The sequence below is a fragment of the Pan paniscus genome, chromosome 1, assembly GCF_029289425.2.
Source record: "Pan paniscus chromosome 1, NHGRI_mPanPan1-v2.0_pri, whole genome shotgun sequence".
In the NCBI taxonomy this organism is placed as follows: domain Eukaryota; kingdom Metazoa; phylum Chordata; class Mammalia; order Primates; family Hominidae; genus Pan; species Pan paniscus.
In genome coordinates, this window is record NC_073249.2 from 53,486,930 (window position 1) to 53,511,067 (window position 24,138).

Consider the following 24,138-nt stretch of genomic DNA (forward strand, 5'->3'; position numbering starts at 1 on the left):
CTGTGCTTACAGCATCTTTCTGATAGGACTAAGGACAAAACTGTACTTTCCTCCTCTTCACATAATTTCAAGATAAATTTCTTGTCCTGATGTGTAAACCTCCCTACCAAAAATCAGTCTCTTCATATCTGGGACTGGAGTTCACTCTATGAACAGAGATGGACTCCTCATTTTCAATCTTCAGTCTTGCAAGGTAACCTTGTTTCAAATCTCTAAGTCTCCATTTTCACCATCACAGAGGTGACAGGAGCTAAGAAGTGTTTTACTTGTATGTTTTATGTAGATTTTAGAGTAGCTATAACCAAATCAGTCCCTTTCTGTTTGGTTTTGAATAAACAGGTTACAAAAATGTCTGATTACTGAATGATTGATTGATTTGTATATTAGGATTATAAAATCAATTATGTGATTGTTCAAGGAATGAAAACTGTGTAGCCAGTCTTCATTCCTTGATCAATCACAGAATAATCTGAAAACTCTACCTCTCTTAATTACTGACAACTGGTTAGTATTTCTCTATAAATATAGATGTGGCTTTTATCAGATAATAATTCATCTGAATGAGACCATAAAGATTATTCAATAAAGTTAATATTATTTACCTCCATCCTCTGTTCATAATTATAATGACTATTTACTACGTGTCAGTCATCATACTACACACTTTATTTTACATTTTAGTTGCACAAGTCACATATTTACATTACAGTGATGATTTAGTCTTAGAGAGATATGCCAAGCAGTTTAAAATCTCAAATTACGATGTAAACATTTAAATAAACCGAAAGCTGTGTGAGGTGGCTACAACACTGTCTCTTATTTTAAAAGGATGTAAAAGAGACACAAAGAAGGTATTCACCTTTTTCACCTTTTTCATGGTCAGTTTTTGAATTAGACCTTTCTATGAAATTTGTTTTATTTTTCTTTCAACTTACAGGGTTTTCATATATGAAAAAAATACATGTTGCTTGCTCATACTTTTTGAACTCAAGAATATATCTTAACTTTGGTTTATTTTTGCATTAAAAGTTCCCTTTGCCTTCCTAATGGCTTACATTTGGGAACCCAACAATCCACATTATATTGTTATTAAATAATTCTTGTAGAGTTTGACTTTATTTCAAAGGGTTAGGTTGAAAGTTCATGCTGTAAAATCTGTTAGCTTTCTGTGTACTTCCTGAAAGTATTGTCGAATATTCTTATTTGTTGTCCTCTGTTCCTTTGGTTAAGAATGAGGAAACTAAAACTAAACACCAATTAACAATGTTCCAGGAAGTTTTATGCAATTCTTTTTTTTTTTTTAACAATTAGATGCCTGTTGCTCTGAAATGGAGAGCACTTTGCAATCCATCCTACAATATTACAAAAAAAATGAGGCTTTCTTCTTTACAATATTTCCATATTATAGGAATTCCTACAATGATGATTGCATACACTTCTAGAATTATTAATTAGTTTTGAGGGTTTGACTTTAAATTCACATGAGTACAGCTGAAAATAGTATTCAGTACGTGGCTATTTTTAAAAATTAGTCAAAATGGCAATTAATTCAATATAACAGAAATAAATAATAGCAGATGTAATAAGCATGGGATTTTAAAATGTAAATTAAATTTATAATATTCATACACATAATATGCCAAAATAAGTGTTCACAATGTTTTCAAATGTAAACCTTTCTAGATCTTAAATGGTAATTCAATAAAACTCAGTCATATTGAAAAGCATCTTTCAGTTGGTACTGGTTCATTAGAGCTGGTGTCAGTTCTGATTGGCTGGCCATCTGTTCTGTTTGGTCTGTTGTGCCATACTGATTTTAAATATTTTGATTATCACCCCAACCTTAAAGGTCATCTAGTCATTTTTAACATCATCTCATGTGAAAGATAGAAAAGCAAGTCAAAAGCTAGAATATATTATCCAAAGCTACATAAGGATGAAGTGAAAGATCCAGGCTTTTGCTCTTAATATTTATCAAGGTCTTCTTCACACTATCCATTTATTAAATCAATCTTCTTTCCACATATGGTGCCAAGTAAACTTCAGCTTATTTTAAAAGTAATGATAAAATCCCTGATGTCAGTGTTCTTATTTTTAAAATTCAAACTTTAGACTTATTCAGATATGAGATAAGTTCTAAATTTATGCTCTTGATAGGTCTGTTAAATGTTACTGAGTCTTTTTAAGCCACATTTTTCTGATTTGTAAAATGGTTAAAACATTTATCTTAAAAAGCTATTGTGAGATGATGTAGATAATGTATATAAAATCCTAGTGCAATATCTGATTCATAAAAGGAAGATAAGAAACATCATTTTTTTCTTCTGCCAATCAAGAAAATAACACTGTCACTATTCAAACTGATGGACGGATTATGAAAACCCAATTAATAAAAAAGGACACTTATTTAAGTAGCTAAAATTAAACTACTTTCATATTGTCTAGCAAGGAATAAAGTACTTAAAAGTGGAATTAGGAAATGTTAACAAAATAAACTGTGCTCATAAAAGCATGCTATGCTCATTTCTTGAACTTGAAATAAAGAAATTAATTTTTATTGTTATTAGTTAAATGGGAACAAAATAATGGTCTTGAATTTTACAAATTCATACAAATTTACAAACCTTTTTTACTTCCTAACAGTCACTGACTAATATTTGGATGGTGACTTTTGCTATGAGAATTTCTATAAGAATATGAGGCTTTTGGCTCATAAGTCGTCATCTTTTCTAATAGAATTACAGTTAAGACTCATTAATGAATGTGCTCATTTTCCTTCTGTTTACTAACATCAGTTACTTTTTGTGTTTGTTGAATTTTTATTTTGTTTATTACCGGTTAGTTTCAGCCTGTGTTGTTTTGTTTTGTTTCGATTCATGTATATTTATTCTTCCCTGGATCTATTTTTTGTCATGTTTACCTTTTTAACTGATTATCAAATACTTCTTTATATATTAAGCAACTGTGGTCTACAAATTTTGTATAAGTAACAATTTTTTGACATTTATTTCTTATTAATCTGTAATGAGCTATATAGTTAAATCTGTCAATCATTGTCACCACTTTTCCTTAATGTAATTCCCAACGTAAATAAGCCTTCTCTGTTAAGCAGATTTTTAAAAATGCATACATTTTATTCTACTGCATAATTTTTTAAATATAAAACTCTTCATCGGTACTTTGGGGACATAATGTAGGAAAAGGACATCTAGTTTTAGGAATGTTTTATGTTTTTGTTTAATGTTTTTCAATAATAATGCTTCCCAATGTAAAGGTTGTGCTTGCCAATTAGCTGCCTCCCAATGATTAAAAAATTGTTTTATTATGAGCCTGTAATATCATTTATGTTACTCAGTTACTAAACAGGTCGGTGCCATGAACACTGTTGACAATGTATTTAGGTGAGCTGGCATAATACATGTAAATGCAGAATGTATTTATTCTTTATGTTTCAGATTTCCTTTTAAGCCACCTTTTTTCAATAGCTGTAGTAGATGAATCTATCTATTATGCTAAATTAAATTTTGCAAAGAATACGGCATAATAGACCACTTACCTTAGATATCTTTCATCAGGATTATATATTTAGTAGGGTTCAGGTGACTTCATTTACCTTGTAACATAGCTGAATTCATGTAAGGATGAACCATACTACCACAATACAGATGTTAAAGCAATTTCCAAGGATTTGGCACATTGCTTGCCCATTGTAAGTACATATTTGTGGTAGAATTGCATGTGACTGAAATTCATGAGTTTCTTAAAGCATAACAATGATTAAATTTGGTGGCCAGTTAGCTTTTATATTCTCTGCTAGACAAAGCAACAAAATAGAAAGGCCTTATCTTCATTTTTAACTCTAGTAGAAGGGTTGGCATAAAATCAAGACTTACTTTGTCCACAGTGACCTCAAGACACAGGCGAAGGGATTTTTCAGATCACCGCAACAGCCCAGTGTTGCCCCACTCTTGTGGTACCTGCATCCTCCTATGTGCTTCTCCAATTACAAGACAGGGTGAGAGAGATGTGGAGGGTTTTGAATCAGCAATTAAAATAGCCCTGCTAATTTTAAGAAGCAGGACAGTACCTAGAAAGAGTATAACTAGAAATCTCTACCATAAGGCACTATCAGAGGCTGCTACTGGAGTGTATATTTGGTTATAATATTTGTTGAAAACATATATCAGGATCTTTAAAACTGTTTATAGGCTGTGATCCACTAATATCCCTTCCATAAATGTTTTGGGATAATGATAAAAAAAAAATCAATGCTTAAAAAAAAAAAAAAGAGAATAAGGTCTTCGGAAGATGTGAATACCAGTGTTAAATACGATAGCAAGGTACTGCAAAGAACTGATAACTGCAATATTTCACAGAAAAAAGTGAAAATAACTTACTAAATAAGTAACTGAATATTTTAAGAATGAATTGTGGTACATTCGTAAGATGTAATACTATTGGGTCATTTTAATGACTACAAAGAAAATTAATGATAGGAGAAATTTAATCAAAATTAAAATAATGGTATTCTTTACAAGTTTTTTTTTTCTTTAAATGTTTTGCTGTATTAAGCATTCTTTTTCTTCAGAGTGTAAAGAGCTAGAAGGATGACCAACAGGAGAGAAATAAGTCAGGGAGAGAACAAAAAGTTCATCTAGCCAGGGAGGCTTGTAGGTACTAGTTTTCTTGGCCTAGAATTTTCTTCTCCTCCTCATATGCTGAACAAACTCCTACTAATCCTTTAACATTCAAATTAAATATCAGCTCTGTGAAATGTTCCTCAATTCTGCCTCCTAAATATAACATATTGTTTGTTTTTACAGATTAAAATATATAATAGAATTGTATGATTTTGTACATAATTTTTAAAACTCTTTATTTCTTACAAGTTAACAGGATATTCTTTTGAAAATGCCTGAATGTGTTAAAATGTCTATTAAATAAAATGTTTGGATACATATATGCTGAGTGAATAGATACATGAAGGAATTAATAACTTTGTGAAATGAATACAATAGATTAAGCAATTTCTAAGGAAGCTTTCCAGTTTATGGTTCTTTCCTCAAATATGTATATAAGTAAAGATTTCAGTCATAAATCTTTCCTCAATAATATATATAGAGTATATCAATAAATTAAAAAATGCATTAATTTCATTATAATTTTATATAATACATATTTTGCATAAGCATATATACTATATTTATTTGACATACTGACATATTATATAGGGCATGTTGTGATTATACATATATCCCTTAGAGAAAGTAGTTCTTAATAGACATGCTTAATAGTTTCTCACTAAGAGGCATTAGTACGCATTGCTTTAGATCATCTAAAAAAATGCATTAGTTTTTTATTTTACAAGGCCTCCTCTGCATGGATAACTTTTAAATTTATTTATAAGATTTCTTGGTCATAATTAAGAATATCAATTCTGTATTTTTGTAGAATTATGCCATAATGTTTCTGATTTAGAAAGCTGAAATACAACTTGTTTTTATAATTCTGAGGGCATTTTATGATTCATAACAAGTGCAAATGACATTTTCTAGTTAATGTTAAGAAAAAAAAGCACTGAAAATTAATTTTGTCAGCAGTGTTGAGTTTTGGAAATGCAAACTAAGTCAACTTACTTCCTTTCCCTAGAAGTGCTGCCACTGTTGTGACATTGTGTTTCATTTTGTAACCCATCTACTACTTAGGCCAGATATGCATTTTCTGGATGCAATCTGTTGGTTTCCAATGGTTTACTACATGGTGGGCTCTATTGACAAGTAGGTGACAAAATCTTTGGCACACTAACTAGTGTAGTGTCCTGTGGTTTGTCATGTGCTGTGCCTTGTTACTGCATGATGAGTGTAATTTGCCGTGTCAGTATTGCAAATATGATATATTTTGCATGTAGAGCTTATGTTCTCGTGTTATACATCTTGTATTAAACTTTCTAAGTAGTAATCTATTGTTGAATTAAAACAAATCTTGCTGCATGTCACTTTTGTCAGTTTTGCTCAGTTTCTAATGCTGTTTTAGTTTTGTGTCATCTATAACAACATTATTACTATTGACATAGTGGTAGAGAAAACTAAAATTGCAATATTGTGATGCATTGATAGCATTACGATAACTTCTGGAAACTTTGAAATAATTTAGAAATGCTCATTTTAACTTAGATTTATAAATTGGAGCAATTCCTTTAGAGTTTACTTTGGTCACATGTCAGAGTTTATAATTTCTAAAATATTTGTTAATTAAAAGGTCATATGTGTTTAATACATTAGTAATTAAATACAAATTCTTATACATGTATTATGGTGACATTAAAAATATATATAAAAATAAAAGATCAAAAAGCTAATATACTTGAAATAATATATGTTACTTTTCCACTTCTAAAAAATGTCAGCCAGAGCCTTCAAAATAAAATGCTAAAATTTACCAATTGAGAACTTTAACACTTACATTTTATCCTGTAGATGTTGAAGAAAACAAAGTTTTACAACTTTCAAAGTATTTAGTGCTGTGGATGCATTAAAGGTCAAACAGTCTAAAATATGATTAGCCTCCATTCTATGTTAATATAATTTACCTCATCAGTTATGATAATACTAACCAAGTAAATAAACTGTAGTTAGATGTACTAAAATTACTATTTAAATTCTACACATGTTTTATAACCAATCATCTCTTTTGAAATCTTTTGAGGTAATAGTGTTCTGTTAAAATTTATTAGAAAAACAGTATATCTAAAAGCTAAAGAATAAACGTCCCATATAGCTTTTCTGATGCAAACTATGAAGTGGATTCTTCCTCTGTAAAAGTATTTATGGTGAGAGAATAAATAATTGAAAGGATCAAATTCCTAGGGACAGAAATAAAACAGAATTGGCTACGAATTGATAATTGTTGGTCTGGGGACAGTTATGTTCATCTAACAATTCTCCTCTTTTGCTTGTGTTTGAAATCTTTCTTTAAAAATACCTCTCTGAATGAATTAAAACACATTCATGAACACTTCTTTACACTTACGTATTTCACATTCTAGTCCTTGCAAAAAGGGGTCTTAGAGAGGGATAGAAAGGGAGGCTTTGCCAATTATCCCTATAACTTGTTTTCCATCTAGATTGACTTTCTTGTGCTCCCATCTGCTGGCCACACTGTGTAAAGCAGCCATGCTGAGGGAAAAATAAGGCAATGGCCTTGCAGAAATTATGATGGAGAGGAGTTATAAGAATAAGTTGGCAGCCTACTTAAAAAAAAATAAATGCAGTAGTAAATAGAAAAATAATAATATAATCTTAAAACATAAAACAATTAAAAAGCTTCCACATGGTTCAGAAATATTCCAAATTTATCTACTTTCTATATAGATTTAAATTGATATGTAACGATAATTTGCCAAGGTTATGAGTAAACTATAACAGACAGTATTTTTGAGACTGGAATTAACCGACACATGTGGGTATAGGTAACAGTTAGCTATTTAGCACAGGTACTCTCAAAGTGAAGTTTTGGTCAAATGTTCACTTCAATGTCATTGAATGATTGATGATTAACTATTCATCTTTCCTATCTTCACTTGTATGCATATATACTTATCCAGTCACTCTTATCCTCGACTGCCCTATCCTTTCCTTTTCCTATATAGGTAATTATAATGGAGATGTTTTATTAATGAAGAAAAAAGATTGTGAAAGCTGAAATATGAGAAAGTGATGTAAAATTATGATAAGGTGGTGTGAAGACATATGACTTAAGCGTCATTTTGATGGTCCACAAGGGCCATAACACATTCATTTTCCATCTAACTCTTTCTTTTTTAATGTACTTTAATAAATTAAGAAAAATTATGATAAATTTCCTGAATAAAAGAAAGGCCCAAGTATCCCTAGGCATTTAAACTTGAAGGTCATCATAGTGGTTGGATGTTATGGTCCTGGCCCCTCTTATCATAGGAAATTTATTTGGAATAACATTCTGTTTCCACAGTTTTAGCCATAAAATCTCTGCCACAGACCATTGTTCCTGATTCAAGCGAAATATTTTTTCTGGACTACTCCTGGGGATCTTGGACTCAAGGCTTTGGTAATACCCTGTCGCCTAATAACAGAGTAAGAAATCCTGCCTCCCGCCTTCCCATAAAAGGAAAATAATTCCCTCTAACGTGACATGGCTAACTCAACCAATCATGCACTTGGAAAAGATCCTCAGGGACTTCACTCTTCAATTTAAAAACCTAAGAGAAACTACTGCTCTTTAAGCTTTAAACATCCTATTATAAATCAGAAGATACGGAAATCAATTAACCTATCTTTTCTTATCTGTCTTCAATCAACTCTGTACCTAGAACATTCTTGTACTCATTCAAGTTTAGTCTCCATTATCCAATTCAGTTCTACTTTTCTAGTTTGCATGAAGCAGAGGCAATGAGAATAATGTTTCCCTGTTTCAGCTTTAACGGTAAATAAACATTTTCTTTTAATTCATTGGGAGAATGATAGGTAAGATTTTTTTTTTGTCAGTGATAGGGAAGAAGACTGACTCTATTTTAGCTCACAGGTATGTGTTTCCTACTTTAGCAATTACTTCATCCAGCCAAAGAAATCGGGTTATTCAATCACTTGCTCAAAAACTTAGGCTGGCTAAACAGTAGGCTTGCATACAACAGAATTTGTATATTTTATATGCTCTTGGTTGTGTAGAACCAATCTATAGCACATAGGTCTTACATAAAGGAATAATAAACATTTAAAAGTAAACATTTCATAGTTTTGTATTTTTTCATTAAGCTTGACCATCTAAATTAACATAGCACTTATTTATTCCTCTCTTACCAAAATTACTTTAGAAGTACAAAAAGTAAATGTGTCTTTGAAGTAGTATGTTAACTGTAAAAACAAATTTCTAATATGCTCTATTTTATTGCAAAATGGATGTATTCCATATTTCATGTATATAATTAATAAAAATTATTAAAGAAAATATTTTAACACACATATTTTGAAACAGTTGAGATCTAATGACATGTAAAGTACCCAAAATAAAAATTATTTCATATTGGTAGATAATATTGTATCATAATTCCCTTTAATAGCTACCTGTGCACACTCTGTAAAAGCCACCTCTAAAGGCAACTTATATAAGCACAGGGGATAGTGCTAGACTTTAGCACTGATTATAACATTGTGATTTATTTAATGTTTGTTTTTCTCTGTTGATTTTTATCAAAGCCTAGATGACTTACTCAGGTGTGGAGTGACTTTTGCTGCTAATATGGTGGTTGTGGATAAAGAGAGCACCATGAGTGCCGAGGAAGACTACATGGCAGATGCCAAAACCATTGTGAACGTGCAGACACTCTTCAGGTAAGTGACTGAATCATCCAACCTTGCCGCTTACTTTGTGCTAAACATTGGTAAAATATGTGACACTGACTCTGTGAGGAATGAACATGAGACACACCAACTTTATGTTCATTTATTCATTTTTTTCATAAAGTAAATGTTTATTGAGCATGACTGGCACTGCATAAAGTTAAATTTTTAACACCAGATCAGTAATGCTTCTCATAAAATAAATTGAATGATATATCTATTTTCTCAGATAGTTTAACAGTAGCAAATTCTTGAAAATCATGTGTACTAGTAGTCATGAGTTTTGACAAGCAGCCCATGTTCTCGTATTGGTATTAAGCCTAGCAGTGACCAAATATTTGCATTTACATACTGAATAGCTAGGACTGAAAGACTGCACAGCTGTGAACAGGTAAGTTACCCATGTTAGCAGCAAAGTCATGACATCATTTTCACTATTTTCCTGTCTTTTATTAATTAAATGTACCCATTGAATTTAATTAATTGAATTTAATTTAATGGGGATATGAATCCCCATTATGGTTGTCTTTGGATAAGAGTAAACAATCCTGACTAGAGAAAGAGCCATGCTATAAGTAAAGTCAAACTCGTCTGTCATTCAAGGCATCTGTTTCACTTGGAACAATTGTCCCTAAAATCATATGAAATTTTAAATATCCAAAAGACCATTTTTTAAGTTGTATGAGTTTTGCAGAAGCCTGAAGAAAATACGTGAGCTACCAAATTACAGAGGTAAATGAAACAATCTCAACTTTCTCATCATCCATGTTCACTCCACTTTCATACTTTCATATTGTAGTAAAGCATATATTGAGGTTAATTATTTTGCCTTCTAATTTGAATTCAAAATTCAAAGGAGAGAGCCTAGATGCGTGTCTGTGTTAAGTTGCCTATTTTTAGTATGATCTTAGGCAAATTACTTTTCTTCTCTACATCTCAATATATTAATCACAATATTATTAAAGATTTAGAAACATGCAATGCCTTACTTAGCACATACCTGGTCATTTTTAATTACTTAATAAATATTAGCTATTAATATTACTAGCAGTATAATTATCACTTCCATGTGGCAGAGGGGAAAAGCCACTGACCTTGGACTATACAGCAGCAAACTTTATCTGGCACAATGTATATCCTAGAGGCTCCAGCTGACAGTCACTAACTTTGTGACCTTCCTAACCTCATTAAGATTCAGTTTTTCTCATCTATAAAATGCTGCAGAAAATAACCGACCTTGCATTGTTAATGTAAAGATTAGAGATCAGTTATTTAAAGAATCTGTCATAGCACCTGGAAAATCTACACTGAATTTGCATAAGAACCTCTTGTTCCAGAAGAAGAAATACACACTTTAAAGTTATTATAATGCAGCAGTTCACTTAGAATATAGCTAACTAGTTAACTAGTGAGCTGTATTAAACAGTACATTTTTAAAAGACACTATATAGAACTTATTTAAAATATTACAGATATATAAATTTGTTTTCTCTAGAGAATATAAAAGAAAATTACAGGGTAGAAAATTAATTCAAGGATGAGATTTATAGCTAGTGAGTAGGGTAAAAATCATGCTTTTTGATTCCATGCTTGGCAAAAGCCAATTATATAAAAGAGGATCCTAGGTTTTTTAATTAAACATGTTATTTAAACTTTCAATTTACCATGAATTTTATTTCTATTATGGTGACATTTCTATTGATTTAACTTTTATTATATATTCTCTGGATGAATTATTTTGATTCCAAGGAAATAATAAATCCCCATCTTACTGAGAGGTTCAAAGGCTGTAATTAGTAATTTAAAACAAATTAACTCACCATAGTAATCATGGACAGATACATACATGGCAACTAATTGTGCAAAGGCTATGTTACTCTGAGTACCTAGCTGAAGATGTGATTACCACTTGTTGAATGAATGAATGGATGGATGAATGAATGAATTAATAACTTTGGATACCTTAACTATTAGGCTTATCTGTCTTCAGCAGTATATTTTAAAAATTAGATAGTTTTTATGGTATATATATAGTGATCTAGACTGAATAGTTTCGAGCAGAATTTTTCAAAAGAACTATTAAAAACCCAAACTGCAAAGAAATTACCCCTGTTCTTTCCTTTCTTATGCCCTATCATGACATTACTGTTATTTCTCTAAGTATATAACAGTATTTTTTAGGAAAAAATTATATGAAACTTTTTTTGTGTTGTGTGTTAAGCTGCTAATCTGTGTATGCTAAGCTGCTAATCTGTGTATGCTAAGCTAGGCTAGTTTTACATGATAAAAAGTAAGACAGACATTTATAGGTTTCTATGATATAAGAAGAATCACTTTTGCTCATAAATGACCAAAATCACACAGACTTGGGAGTTGCATTTTACAGATGTGGTTAATTATCATCCTCCAGATCACTCTTCTGCATTCCTTGGAGATTTTAGTTCCTGATTTACTATGACTCTTGCCAACCCTGATTATCATAATTATTGATGATTTCAACAATCTTACCTAGATGATCCTTTGAATATCTGACCTTCACCACCCATTCTCATGGTCATAGCCTAAACCTTGAACTATGAATAATTTTACACTCCACATTCTCAGTTTCTAGCATTCAACACTCTGAGTAGTGCTACTCATTTTCTATCTAATTTCTTCTAATATTCTCAACTCTTAATAGTCCTTTGACCACACTGGAACCTGTCATCCACTTATCCTACTACCTTTTTACTTACCCTAGTCACCTGAGGGCTTTTCTCCTTCCTTACCCAGATTCAAATCTATGATCAGTCATGATAATCACTGCTGCACTGAAACCCTCAATGGATAATTACTGATTATCTACTACACACTGACACTGATCTCAACTCTCTCCCTTTTCTCTCTTCCTCCTACTCCCAGTTTTCTCTCCTTTTAGGTTCTCTACCCACCACCTTGCATGAAATTCCTTAGAGGCAGATGACAACATTCCAGAGGTAGGATCCAGTTACCCTCATCAGTAAGCATCAGACAACTAGAAATCCAATCACAATGGCTGGATACCAGACTATTTAGGATTAAAGCTTTGGGCCCCATCTCTAAGAGAACTAAATTCTTATACATTAATTATGCATGCGGGAATAGTATCTTTAAAATATTTCAGCCAATCCTTGTATCTTAAAGAACACCATTAATATTCTCAATCAAGAGCCAATTTCTAATTCGTTGATTAGTAAGGCCTAAGACTTTGATAGAAATACAGATAACAGAAGTAATGTTGTGTGAACATTCAGATTAAAAACCAAAGCTTAGGTGATGAAATAGAATGCCTGCTGCACCTGGTATTTAACTTAAACCAATGCATGCACCTATCACATTGTTTATTTTGAAGTGTTTCGAAAAGTAAATTACAGACATCATGAGAGTCCTGGAACGACCTAGACAGGCCTTTTATTTATCACTTACCCTGATTCGTTCCTTCTCTCATGATGAGTTTTATCATTTTTAAAATTTATTTATTTATTTATTTTATTCGCGGAGGGGGCGCTCTTAGTAGGCCTTTAAAGCAGCAAACTTTCTCTGAAACTACCTCCAGTCCAGAGGTTCCAAATTCCCTGGAGGAATAGTGTATCTCCACTCCTTTACTCAGAAGACTCCTTGAATCCTAAGCAATTGGCTGTTCGCCTCCCTACACACTATTTCTGCATACCAAAGACAATAAGGAGATAAGATCTTCCTCGGGTTAGATCCTGTTGTACCTCTCTCCCCAAAAGGGTTTTTATTTACACATCTAAAAGAAGACACTCAAGCCATCCCAGTACAAAGAGCTGCTAAAAAGTGAAAGAAAAGCAAGTCCTCAATTTCAAATTTAAATGTATCCTTCTAAAGATTTAGCTAACAAGACAATCATTACAATTGGAAAACATTTCATGTTTTCATATTTGTATGAACAAGTACTAATATCTAAACAAAGTTTAAACCCACAAATCAAAATGTGCTTTGGATTAGAAACAACCACAGTAAAAAGTCTATGTCAAATTGATCTACCAAAATATCCCACTTGGTGGCTGTTTGGCATGTCACTGGCATCTGTCATTATTTTCATTTTACTGAGAAAGAAATAAACATTTAGAGAAATTTAGTGTCTCATCCTAGCCCATCTAGAAATTAAAAAAAATGGCAGATTCAGGGCTATGACCAGAGTGTCAAGAAAGACAAGAGAACTTTACTTAGGAGCTGGGGAAAAAAAGTCTCTCTGGAGAGCACACAGAATATAATGTTTAGGGCAGAATGGGTACAGAATTTGTATGGTAAAAGTCCAGGCGTGACCTAGTTGAGAAGTCCCCTTGGGTTGATTTTGTTTTAATACAAAGATTTTTGGTTGTTGTTTTTGCTTTTGTTTTCTGAACTTTAGCTGACCACACTTGTAAGATAATGAGCAATGTCAATGGAAACATTGAAACAGGTCATGGATTGTTATCTGGTTGGAATGGAGCAACTCCTGCATTAGATCTATAGTAGGACAGGATGACTTCTGTGGCCATGCCTGCAATTGTGATTTGTTAATGTATCATGCTTGACCCCTAGGTTTATTGAGCATCTAGTAAGTGTCAGGATTGTACAGGATGCTGTGGCTGCAGTGATGAACAAGGTGGACATAGCTGGTGGCCTTTGAATACTAATAGTCTAACAGGGAAGGTATTAAGCCAGTCATTTAAAATTTTAATTAGAGAATTATAACTGTGGCAATTATTGGGGAAAATATGTAGAATTGTATATAGACCCAGATAATAAGAATATTTGCTCTAGTCCCATGGGTCAGGGAATGTCTTCCTGAGGAATTGATAATCTTTTACCTGAAAAGTGAAGAGAGACTAAATGGGCAAAAGGATGGGTACAGCACATTCCATATGGCGGCAGCATATACGAAGCTCTGAGATCCTGATAGTGACTATTCAAGGACTTGGAGCAGAGCAAGAGGAAGACTGGTGCGAGGAGGCTGAAATGGAATTTAGAAGCCATGTTTTCATGGCTTTGTAAAGTATGTTCATATGTTGGTCTCAATTTTAAGAATAATAGGAAATCATTGAAGAATAAAGAAATTTTAAAAGATAACTGCAGGTACAATGTAGAGAATTGTTTCAGGAAAAGAAAGAGTGGGTGAGAGCCGACCAGTTAAAAGACTTCTGTATTGCCACAACTATAAGAGCATAGAAGGGCAAGTTTTGTTTATTTGTTTCTGTTTTTTTAAAGAAAAGAATATTGTCTTAGATTGGCACAAGTAGTCATAATCTTACGAAGGAAACAACATGTACATGCACATGGAAAATGACAGATTTCAAAATAATATAACCATAAGTAAATAATTTAAAATACTCAACATGTATAAATACAAGATTGATATCTTTATATAGTGAAAACCACTTTTAATGTTTAGATTGGTGATGGTTTACATGGATAAGATTTTTGAATACAGAGGATTCCTTACATTTATCATACTGTCATTTATTACTAACTCAGACTCCCTGAAGTATTTTAAAATTATTTATGAAAGATTACATACATTTATACTTGTTTTAGTGTTGATAGTCAATTGCAGTCCAAAAATCCCAAGTAGTGTTTTATGTGTATCTAAGTGTGTCTGTATACCTCCTATTAATATATACCCCCTGTTAATTAAAAACATTATTTCCAGCTACCATGGCAAATCAGAATTTATAGTGTAACATATAGCTCAGTAGGTAATATTTTGAATAATGTGTCATAAACATTTTCCAATATTCTTATATTTGTGTTTTTTGCTTTATGATACAAATACAGCTAGTTTCAGAGTTCCCCCAGTAGCCTGTGAAATAGAATATATGGTGTGCTTTTCATCTTTATATTGGTTAGTAAAAATATTTATTGAATAAATTAATGCAGGCAGAAAACTCTTCCATAGATATTTTACACATCTCCACAATTATATTTACATCACTGAGTCAGAACACGAAGTAATTGTAGGAAAGTTTTAAATAGAACAAACTATATCTTTTTTTTTTAAATTACAGTATTGCTCTATTATGTTTCTAGTGCCCAGGGAAAAGAGACGTATTATTTCATTTTAATTCTAAAATGTTCTACATGCAAAATGTATTTAGCTTATATTAAGACCCAGAAATAGATTTATGGTATTAGTGTTTCAAAGGAGCCTAAATAAATCTATTAGACAACCAAATTTGTAAATATAAAATATTATAACTGAATACAAGTAATAGTCTATGGATATAAAGGGGGTTAACATACAGTGTTTCATTATGTAAGTATTAGTTCTAGATTTTTCACTAGGTGGCAGGCTTAGCTAATACTTTCAGTTTCTCAGTCCAAAATAACATAAATGTTGTAGGTTCATTTATGTAGAACAGAAGTGGGAGGCACATCACGTAAATTATGTTTTCCTATTTAATTTCAACTCCAGAAGTCACTCAAATACAAGGACTGGGTCACTCAACCATATTTTCACTCACTTTTATTAAGACCCCAAATACTTCTAGCTACATATATGTGTATATTTCTATTTGATAAAATGTGTTATAAAAGAATAATAAACCAAAGAATCCAGGTAACCACAACTTGATTCAAAGTGAGAATACTGATTTATATCAAAGATAAAATACATATTTTTAAGGGAAATAAAAATGTTCCAAAAGTTAAACCTGATTTTCATTAGTTTGTAGCTACGTTTTCCTCATAAATTCTATCTCTAGCCTGATATCTCAACACTGTCCTAAATGTTCTTTATCCATTCACTAGTGTCTTAATGCTACTTAATCTAGGAGTGTTTAGTCAGCCAAAATTTATCACCCCTAGAAAAATACATATATCCTTATAATTGGTGAATTTTTATTGTTTCATCTATTATATTATAGTGTTTAAAGTCAGGAATCTTACTTTATGTGTTTATCTATCTCCTGGAGACCAGAAATTTCTAATAGTAAAAACTTGATAATTATTCATTAAGGCTAAACTGAAGTAATTTATAAAACGTTATTTTTAGAAGAGTTGATTTTTAATATAGGAAACATGAATCCATTGCTAGATATTGTTAATAATTTATTTTATTTGGATCATCTGTGTCTCCTTACACTGGTCTATCTTCCTCTTTATTATAATGGTGGGGGAAGCTTCAGAACCTAATGCTGTGGTGTGACCCAGGCCCTGCCACCTACTAGAATGTTACCTTGAACATACTATTTTGTCTCTTTGGGCCTCAGTTTCCTCATCTATAAACTAATAATTGGAGGTAAATCATAGAGTAGTTTTTTGTCGTTTGAAGAGGTGATGTGACCCTTTCAATTTCTAACACAAGTTAGAAACTATTGAGATCCAAAGAAGTCAGGCAGATAGAGATAAAAATATTAGGCAGGAGGATGTGACTTTGGTGTAGGCAAAAGTGGGCTTTTAAAATCCACCCTTGAGAACCATGGTGAGGAGACATACTGGACAACCACAAGACTTGTCCTAGAGGGCTTATCTCTCCTCACAGCTTGGCACAGACCAGTACACATCTAAAGACACTGAAAAGATAGAGTCAGGGTTGAGACAGGCACCCTCAGCTCTTCCTGGGGAAGGAGAGGATACAGATGGAAACACAAGAGGGTTCCTACCTGATGTGAAGATTACGTGAGTTAATTTTACATAGACAACTCTTAGAGCTGTGCTTTATAATTATTGTTTTATGGATGTGTGTTACCCATCGGAGAGAAAAAAAAAAAGGAAAAGACAAAGAGGAGAACCTTAGATCCGTTAATTTTTCTTTTTAAAGTTCAGTGCATGAATGTGGGATTTGTTGTCTGCATGAGTTTATAGAGCTTTGTGCTCATTGATTCATTTTTGTCCTATTTTTCATTTTAGTTTCTATTTCCCCAGATGATGGAATTTTGTCTGTGACAACCATATATGGTGAATATCTTTAGTGACATTGTTATTTTAAAATATTTCTTAAATAAATACTTTGAAACTCCCAGATGGTATGAAATTTGGCAGTTGGTGGCATTTCCCAGGCCTACCAGATGGAGTTTGCTAGCCAAAAGTCAATTGACATTTTTTTTCCATCAGACCACTTTTCTAATTTTTAAAGAGTTTTTGAGAAAATAACTTTTATTTATTGAATGCACTATCATGGGTGACTTTTGAGTGAGAATAGAGCTGCTAAAAGAAAATCATGTGAAATATGGATAATACAATGTTTCTCCATAAACTATTCTAATTAAATTCACTGCCCTCTTCATCAAGATTTAATCTCAAATGCACAAACATGAATTGAGAAATTGTTTACTTTAACAAAGATTTGTTAATTAAAGGAATATAAGGTTATAGTCACTTGAGAGGGAAACCATGCTTTCTAGATGTTATGATTTATTAGGAGAGCTAAGGCATGAATAAAACCAACCAGGTAGCTAGAGAGGCCAACAGGTAGTGTAATCAATAAATCAGATACTGGGCAGCCAAACTGGAGAGAATGATTCTGAGTTTAAAAATTTTTTAAGTTTCATCTTGAATGGATTTGAGAACCACTTTAAATATTAGTAGTGATTTCGTAATATAGAGATTCAGGAGAAAAGTAAACAGAAAAGAAATGGCATTTCAGGCAGAAATAACATCAGAAAAAATTTAAAAACTAAGAAAATAGTAATAACCGATTTAACTAAGAAACAGTACCTTTTGTATGTAGCCACTAGCTTCATGCTTTGCTACATCCTTTCTTTGCAGAATCTGATATTTAGAGTTTCTGTAATGAATTTAAGGTCACAGAACTATTGAAAAAGTTATCAGTTGCACAAATAAAATTACTGTATTTTTAACATTAAAAGTCAGCAAAAGAAATTATATCATGGTTGTTGTTTTCCTGATATTATTTTAATAACAATTACTATAATTTACCTGAATCAATAACTACAGTAGTATTTATTATCAAAATGAAGATTAAGAACTAGGATTGTTTAGTCAGCCACAATTTATTACCCCTAGAAAAATACATATATACTTATAATTTGTGAATTTTATTAAAAGATTTCACAAAATACCCAATGATATCCTAGCTCTCAAAGGCCTTGATTAGGTAAGGCCCAATGTTAGTCCATTTGGGCTAATGGCCAAGAGGGCGTGTCAGGTTTTACAGACAACTCTAAAAAAAGGAAGCAAACAAACAAAAAAAAAACAAAACCCTTCTTAAGAATGTGTTAGTGTCTTAACCTGAATGGTGACTAAAGCTCAATGTAAACACATCTGAGAGGCAGATAATCAGAGAAGCCTGGTCTGAAGGCTAAGAAAGGCCCTGCTTGCTGCAGAGCAGTAGGGTGGGCACACTCTCCCCAGCAGGAGGGAGCATTCCTGGCAAATCATCCATCAACCTTCCAGAGTTGGACCTGAGGAAAGGTAAAAACTCGTCTGTAATGCTGGAGTTCAAGGACAGGGCTCCCATCTTAAAAGAAGCATGTACCACATCAAGCACTCGGGCACATGGAAGTAACAGCACCCTCATGACTGAATGAGCATAAATTCATAAATTGAGAGCAGAAGGAGCTGATTTGTTCCTGAGCCACACAAACAGGCTGTTTATATTCTGCATATTTGCAGTCAGTTTTAGTCCCTGAGTTCAAGGGATGAGTTCAACCTAGTGATGGGAATTTTAAGTGGTCATAACTTAGTTTAAAGATACATCATATGAAAAACAAAGGTGATTGTCACAGAAGTGGCTGCCACAGAGAATACCAAAATATTTAACAAGGAAAGCTACCAGGGATGCATAGATATCAGGTAAGGATCAGATCATGAACAACAGCAAAAATAAAAAGTATTTATTGTGGTATCATCCTGCCCCTTTTCTCTGGGGGAGAGAAATCTTGTGTGAGCGTGTATGTATGTGTGCTCGTTTTGGTATATATTTGAGAGAGTGTCAAATGGGAAGAAAGCTAATATGAAGCCATGGGACCTGTGAAAAAGAATTTCAGGATACTTCCGGGGAACACTATCAGTGCTGTAGCCTTGGCCCCAATTAATTACAATGAAATTTTACATAAATTATTTCCTCATCTCAGAAGTTTGTTGTAGCAAGATTTGACATTTAAAAATTGCCCACTATGAGAAGAAAGAGCCATAGGACATGAAAGAGCTCACATAATAGGCAAGAAGCTCATTATGTGAAATTTTTGCCAATCAGCTTATTTATCTTTATAGATTTCTGTTTCAATACCATCCACAGAGTAACCTTGTAACTTCTTAAATCAGCTTTATGAGTTTCTTCTATGTTGTTCCATAATTGTAAAGAGAAAATGTCTAAAAAAAAGCCAAATTACTGAATTTATTTTTCTTATTGTGCTAAAATGTCTGTTAAAATATTCTTCGGGAAATAGTGTTTCATTTTTCCTGCATTGTATAGAAGATTTTATGTGGCACTGCCTGCTGTTGTAATTGGATATAGTTTTATGCCCAAGGCTAGGAATCACTCACTTATAAATATGTTGTTATAAAAAATACCATATTGGATTGTTAGTGTAATGCAAATGTTCTTTTGAAATGTAGGTTGTTTTCCAGTCTCAGTATTATCACAGAGCTAACTCACCCCGCCAACATGAGATTCATGCAATTCAGAGCCAAAGACTGTTACTCTCTTGCTCTTTCAAAACTGGAAAAGGTAAGACCCCACATTATCAAGTAAATTAGATTTAACCATCTTTATTCAGAAATTAACTCTGTAAATATATTTTTAAAAATGCCATGAGATAGTAAAACTGAAATGCTGTTTTGAATTTTTATTTGGGAGATGAAATTCTAATTGGTAATTTTTTAAAAAATGTGAATTGACAGATTTGAACAATTTATATCACAGGTAAATATGATGGAGATATTTTGTTCTTTTATTATTAAGTATTAAACACATGATTTGTGAAAGAATTAAATGCAACAGAAATGTGTATACTCACTTATTTGCTATGTCATGAAAATGCTGGCTTCCCAGATGTCACCAATACAACCTGACGTAAAGCTAAGTTTATTGCTTACCTAGGTAGGGGAGACTACCTCCCCAGTAGAAGTTTGGCAAGGTCTCAGAGGGAGGAAAACAAGGTCAAAATATACTGAGAACTGGAATTTAATTTAATGATGATATTTCAAAACAGGGACTTGACTGGGATTGGGAAGAGATCCGGATAATGCTAATAGAGACAATGGAATTGCAAAGTAATGTTATATGGTCAGAAAGATTTGGTTTCCATTTTCAGTATACAGGCTGAGTGTGGGTGTAGAAGGTTTTTGCACTCAGCTTTTACTTACTACTAAATAGTAGTGTACTGAGAGAATTAGATGTGAAAGGAAAAAAAAGACCCAGTCTTATACATGTAAAATGTGTTAACCTGGGTGTGGTGGCTCGTGCCTATAATCAGAGTGACCTGGGAAGCTGAGACAGGAGGATTCCTTGAGCCCAAAATTTCGACGCTGCAGTGAGCTATGATCATGGCAGTGCACTCCAGCCTGGGTGGCATAGTGAGATCCCATTTCTAAAAATAAATAAATAGTTAAATCTAGGCTGTTTTAATTTCTTATAACAATATAAGAGGTAGAGAAAATGATGCTTTATATTTTTTGGTTAGTTATTTCCTTTAATTACCAATTATGACAGACCAGATGCTGTCCTAATTCCTGGGAAACATATTGTTGAGTAAGGTTGTGTCTGTACCCTCATCTATTGATTTATCCAAAGCTAGTCACACACGTAATGTTTATAGAGCCTTACCCTGCTTTTTTATGGCCACAGGGAAATTGTTGTTGTGCCCTGCTTCCAGATGTGGAAACTGAGTTTGAGACTAGATAGATACCTCTCCCAAGATTATACAGCTACCAGTTCAATTCAGTAAGGGAAACGTAAGGCTATTAATATTCAGGACAGAAAATTTCCACTATGCCACGTTGCTTTAGCAACATAAAAAAAGATGGCAAGCAGGGCTAAATTGACTCAGACTTGAAAGCAAACCAAATAACAGAAATCCAGCAGGAATCCGTGCTGGCATGATGTAGTACAGCCTCCTTCATGGCAAGTGAGGTAGAATCACTCGTGATGAAGAAGCCAGGATCTGTAGTCAGATTGGTCCAATTCACCACTGCTTTTGAGAAATGGAAACTGGATAAATTATTTCGTAGCCTTGGGATTCTTATGTGGAAAATAGTGGTAGGAGCTATTTTAAATAGTAGGGTCATTATAAAGATTACAGCACATAATCTATGCAAAACACTTAGCCCCGCATTTGACATATAATTAGTACTCAAATAAATGGTACTAAAAGCATAATGATACATTTTATATTTGTTGATATTGTCACTAATAAATATTTCATTCTGTGCATTCTAGTTGTTGACGAGTCAGTTGATGTAGCAAGGTCATAATTGTGGAAGGTATTTTCAGTATTTGTGAGCATTTGTGTTGACATGCTTGTGTGCTTATTGCATTAGGGAAAAAGAAGAAAAATATGAGGTATATATGCCAGTCAATTACATACATCTCTTTATCCAAAGGAAAAATAAAACAATATTTTTGCAGCAAGCAAGAAGGCACAATTTAATACCAGGTATCTAGGCTAAACTCCCAAAGAGAGAGACACAAGTTGCCTTCCTCCTTGATGTTCACATTTCAAAAAGATACCCCAAGGCCCACAAGAAAAACATTCCTGGAATGCAAAACTGGCTAGAGGTTTATTCAGCTTTTCAGAGATTTGCATCCATCTCAGGGACAGAGAAAGGATTTCCAGTTACAAGTTTTTGACAGAGAAAGGATTTACAATTACAAGTTTTCTAAAGAAAATGCTCCAAGGAAAAGGGAAGCGACTTTTGTCATCAGGGTATTTTTTTTTTTTTAAGATTTGTATTTGTCCTTATGTCTTTTAGATTTTTCCCATGAAGAAAAAAGAAACTCAATACATCAACATATTTCCAAATTATTCAGGGATAGGAAGGCTGGAGGAAGTGGGATTAAAATAAATAGTTTGAATGTTATAAAGCTGTGGAAAATTATTTGATCCACTTGTTACCATATTATGTTAAACTTAATTTCAGAAACTTAAAAATTTAAAAATGTAGAAACTTTTTAGTCTTTTATAGTCTCATGGGTTGAATCTCATGCCCCATCCAAAAAAAAAAAAAAAGTTATGCTGGGGTCCTAACTCTTACAGATGTGGTCTTTAGAGAGAGGCAGTCAACTTCAAAGGAGACCATAGTGTGGGTTCTAATTTATGGCTCACTGACATTTTTATTAAAAGGGTGAATTTAGATATAGAGACAGACACACATTAAAGGAAGGCAATGTGAAGGGAAACAGAAGATAGTCTTCCATAAGCCAAGGAGAAAGGCCTGGAACAGATCTTTCATTTACAGTCCTCAGAAGGAACCAATCTTGACAACATCTTTATTTCAGACTTCTTGCCTCCATGAATGTAAGGCAATAAATCTATATTGTTTAAAACACCCAGTCGATATTACTTTGTTATGGCAGCCCTATCAAATAATGTTCCATGAATGATATTGTAAATCTTCCAATCAAGGTTTTTTTTTAATCAGTAATATTTACTGGTATGACAGCTAACACAGTATTTAATTATCTTTCCATATTTGTATTCTGGGTGCAAGGAGATTTTTAGGATTAGAAAACTGATCTCTATTTCCAATATTTAAATAATCAGTAGCATTTTCTATAGTTACTGTTGGCTGAGGGATACGTGGATTTTTATTCTTCCAAACAATTATGAATATTGTTTCCATCTATCTATAAGTAGATGCCGTTGCACCTTCACAGGTGAGACCTTCACCTTTAGAAATACAATTAAGATTTTAAATCACAGCTGGGCGTGGTGGCTCACACCTGTAATCCCAGCACTTTGGGAGGTTGAGGCAGGTGGATCACGTGAGGTCAGGAGTTCGAGACCAGCGTGGCCAACATGGTGAAACCCCGTCTCTACTAATAATACAAAAATCAGCCAGGCATGGTGGTGTGCACCTGTAGTCCCAGCTACTCAGGAGGCTAAGGCATGAGAATCGCTTGAATCCAGGAGGTGGAAGGTGTAGTGAGCCAAGATTTTGCCATTGCACTCCAGCCTGGGCGACAGAGAGAGACTATGTCTCTAAATAAATAAATAAATAAATCAGAAATAAACACCAGCTTGGCTGCTTACACACTTTCACACTTTTTTTTTTGCTACTAAGTGGTCTTCATTCATGTTTAAGAAGTAGGATTTATAGGGATAGGTGTGGAATGTTAAACTGTATTATTCCCAATTGCTTTACTTTTGTGATGATTAAGCTTTGATGTTTTCCTTGTAGACCTTGCATTCTAATAAATATTAATATATGGTTTCCATTGGTATCAGAAGTAATACTCTGTAAAGATTTTCTGAAAGTAGCTACTTAGTGAAGAATATCTACTGTAGGGGATATAGGGGTAAGGATAAAATTTTCCCTTTGCCCTCCAAAGGTTTGCTGAAACTCACAAAAGGCAGATTAATAGCAGACATGGCATGCAAATTTATTAGTGCACATGCGAGAGAATCACCAAGTGATTGCCCCACCATGCAATGGGGTACAAATGGTTATATACTTTCTTTCTAGAGGAAAGGGAGATGGGAGGTATGAATGATTTTGGGGGGACACATAGTAAATGATCTTCAGGGAAATTCAATAGACTTGAGGAACATATAATATGGCCTTGGGCAAAATCTGTTGGGCCCACAGAGCAGACAATGGTTTGTGACAAAAGTCTGTT

At 33.1% G+C, this 24,138-nt stretch overlaps 1 protein-coding gene across 4 annotated transcripts in view; it reads left to right on the forward strand.

Moving 5' to 3' along the window:
* The window catches only part of KCNT2 (potassium sodium-activated channel subfamily T member 2), a 390,920-nt gene that overhangs the window by 291,521 nt on the left and 75,261 nt on the right, over positions 1–24,138 (forward strand). For 2 of the 4 annotated variants that reach the window (XM_008974047.5, XM_003820604.5), the window contains exons 20-22: positions 5,706–5,777; positions 9,231–9,365; positions 19,917–20,028. In XM_008974047.5, the coding sequence (XP_008972295.3) occupies positions 5,706–5,777; positions 9,231–9,365; positions 19,917–20,028 (319 nt within the window). The remainder of the gene's footprint in view (positions 1–5,705; positions 5,778–9,230; positions 9,366–19,916; positions 20,029–24,138) is intronic. The other 2 variants (XM_003820605.5, XM_008974048.5) reach the window with 1 other exon arrangement.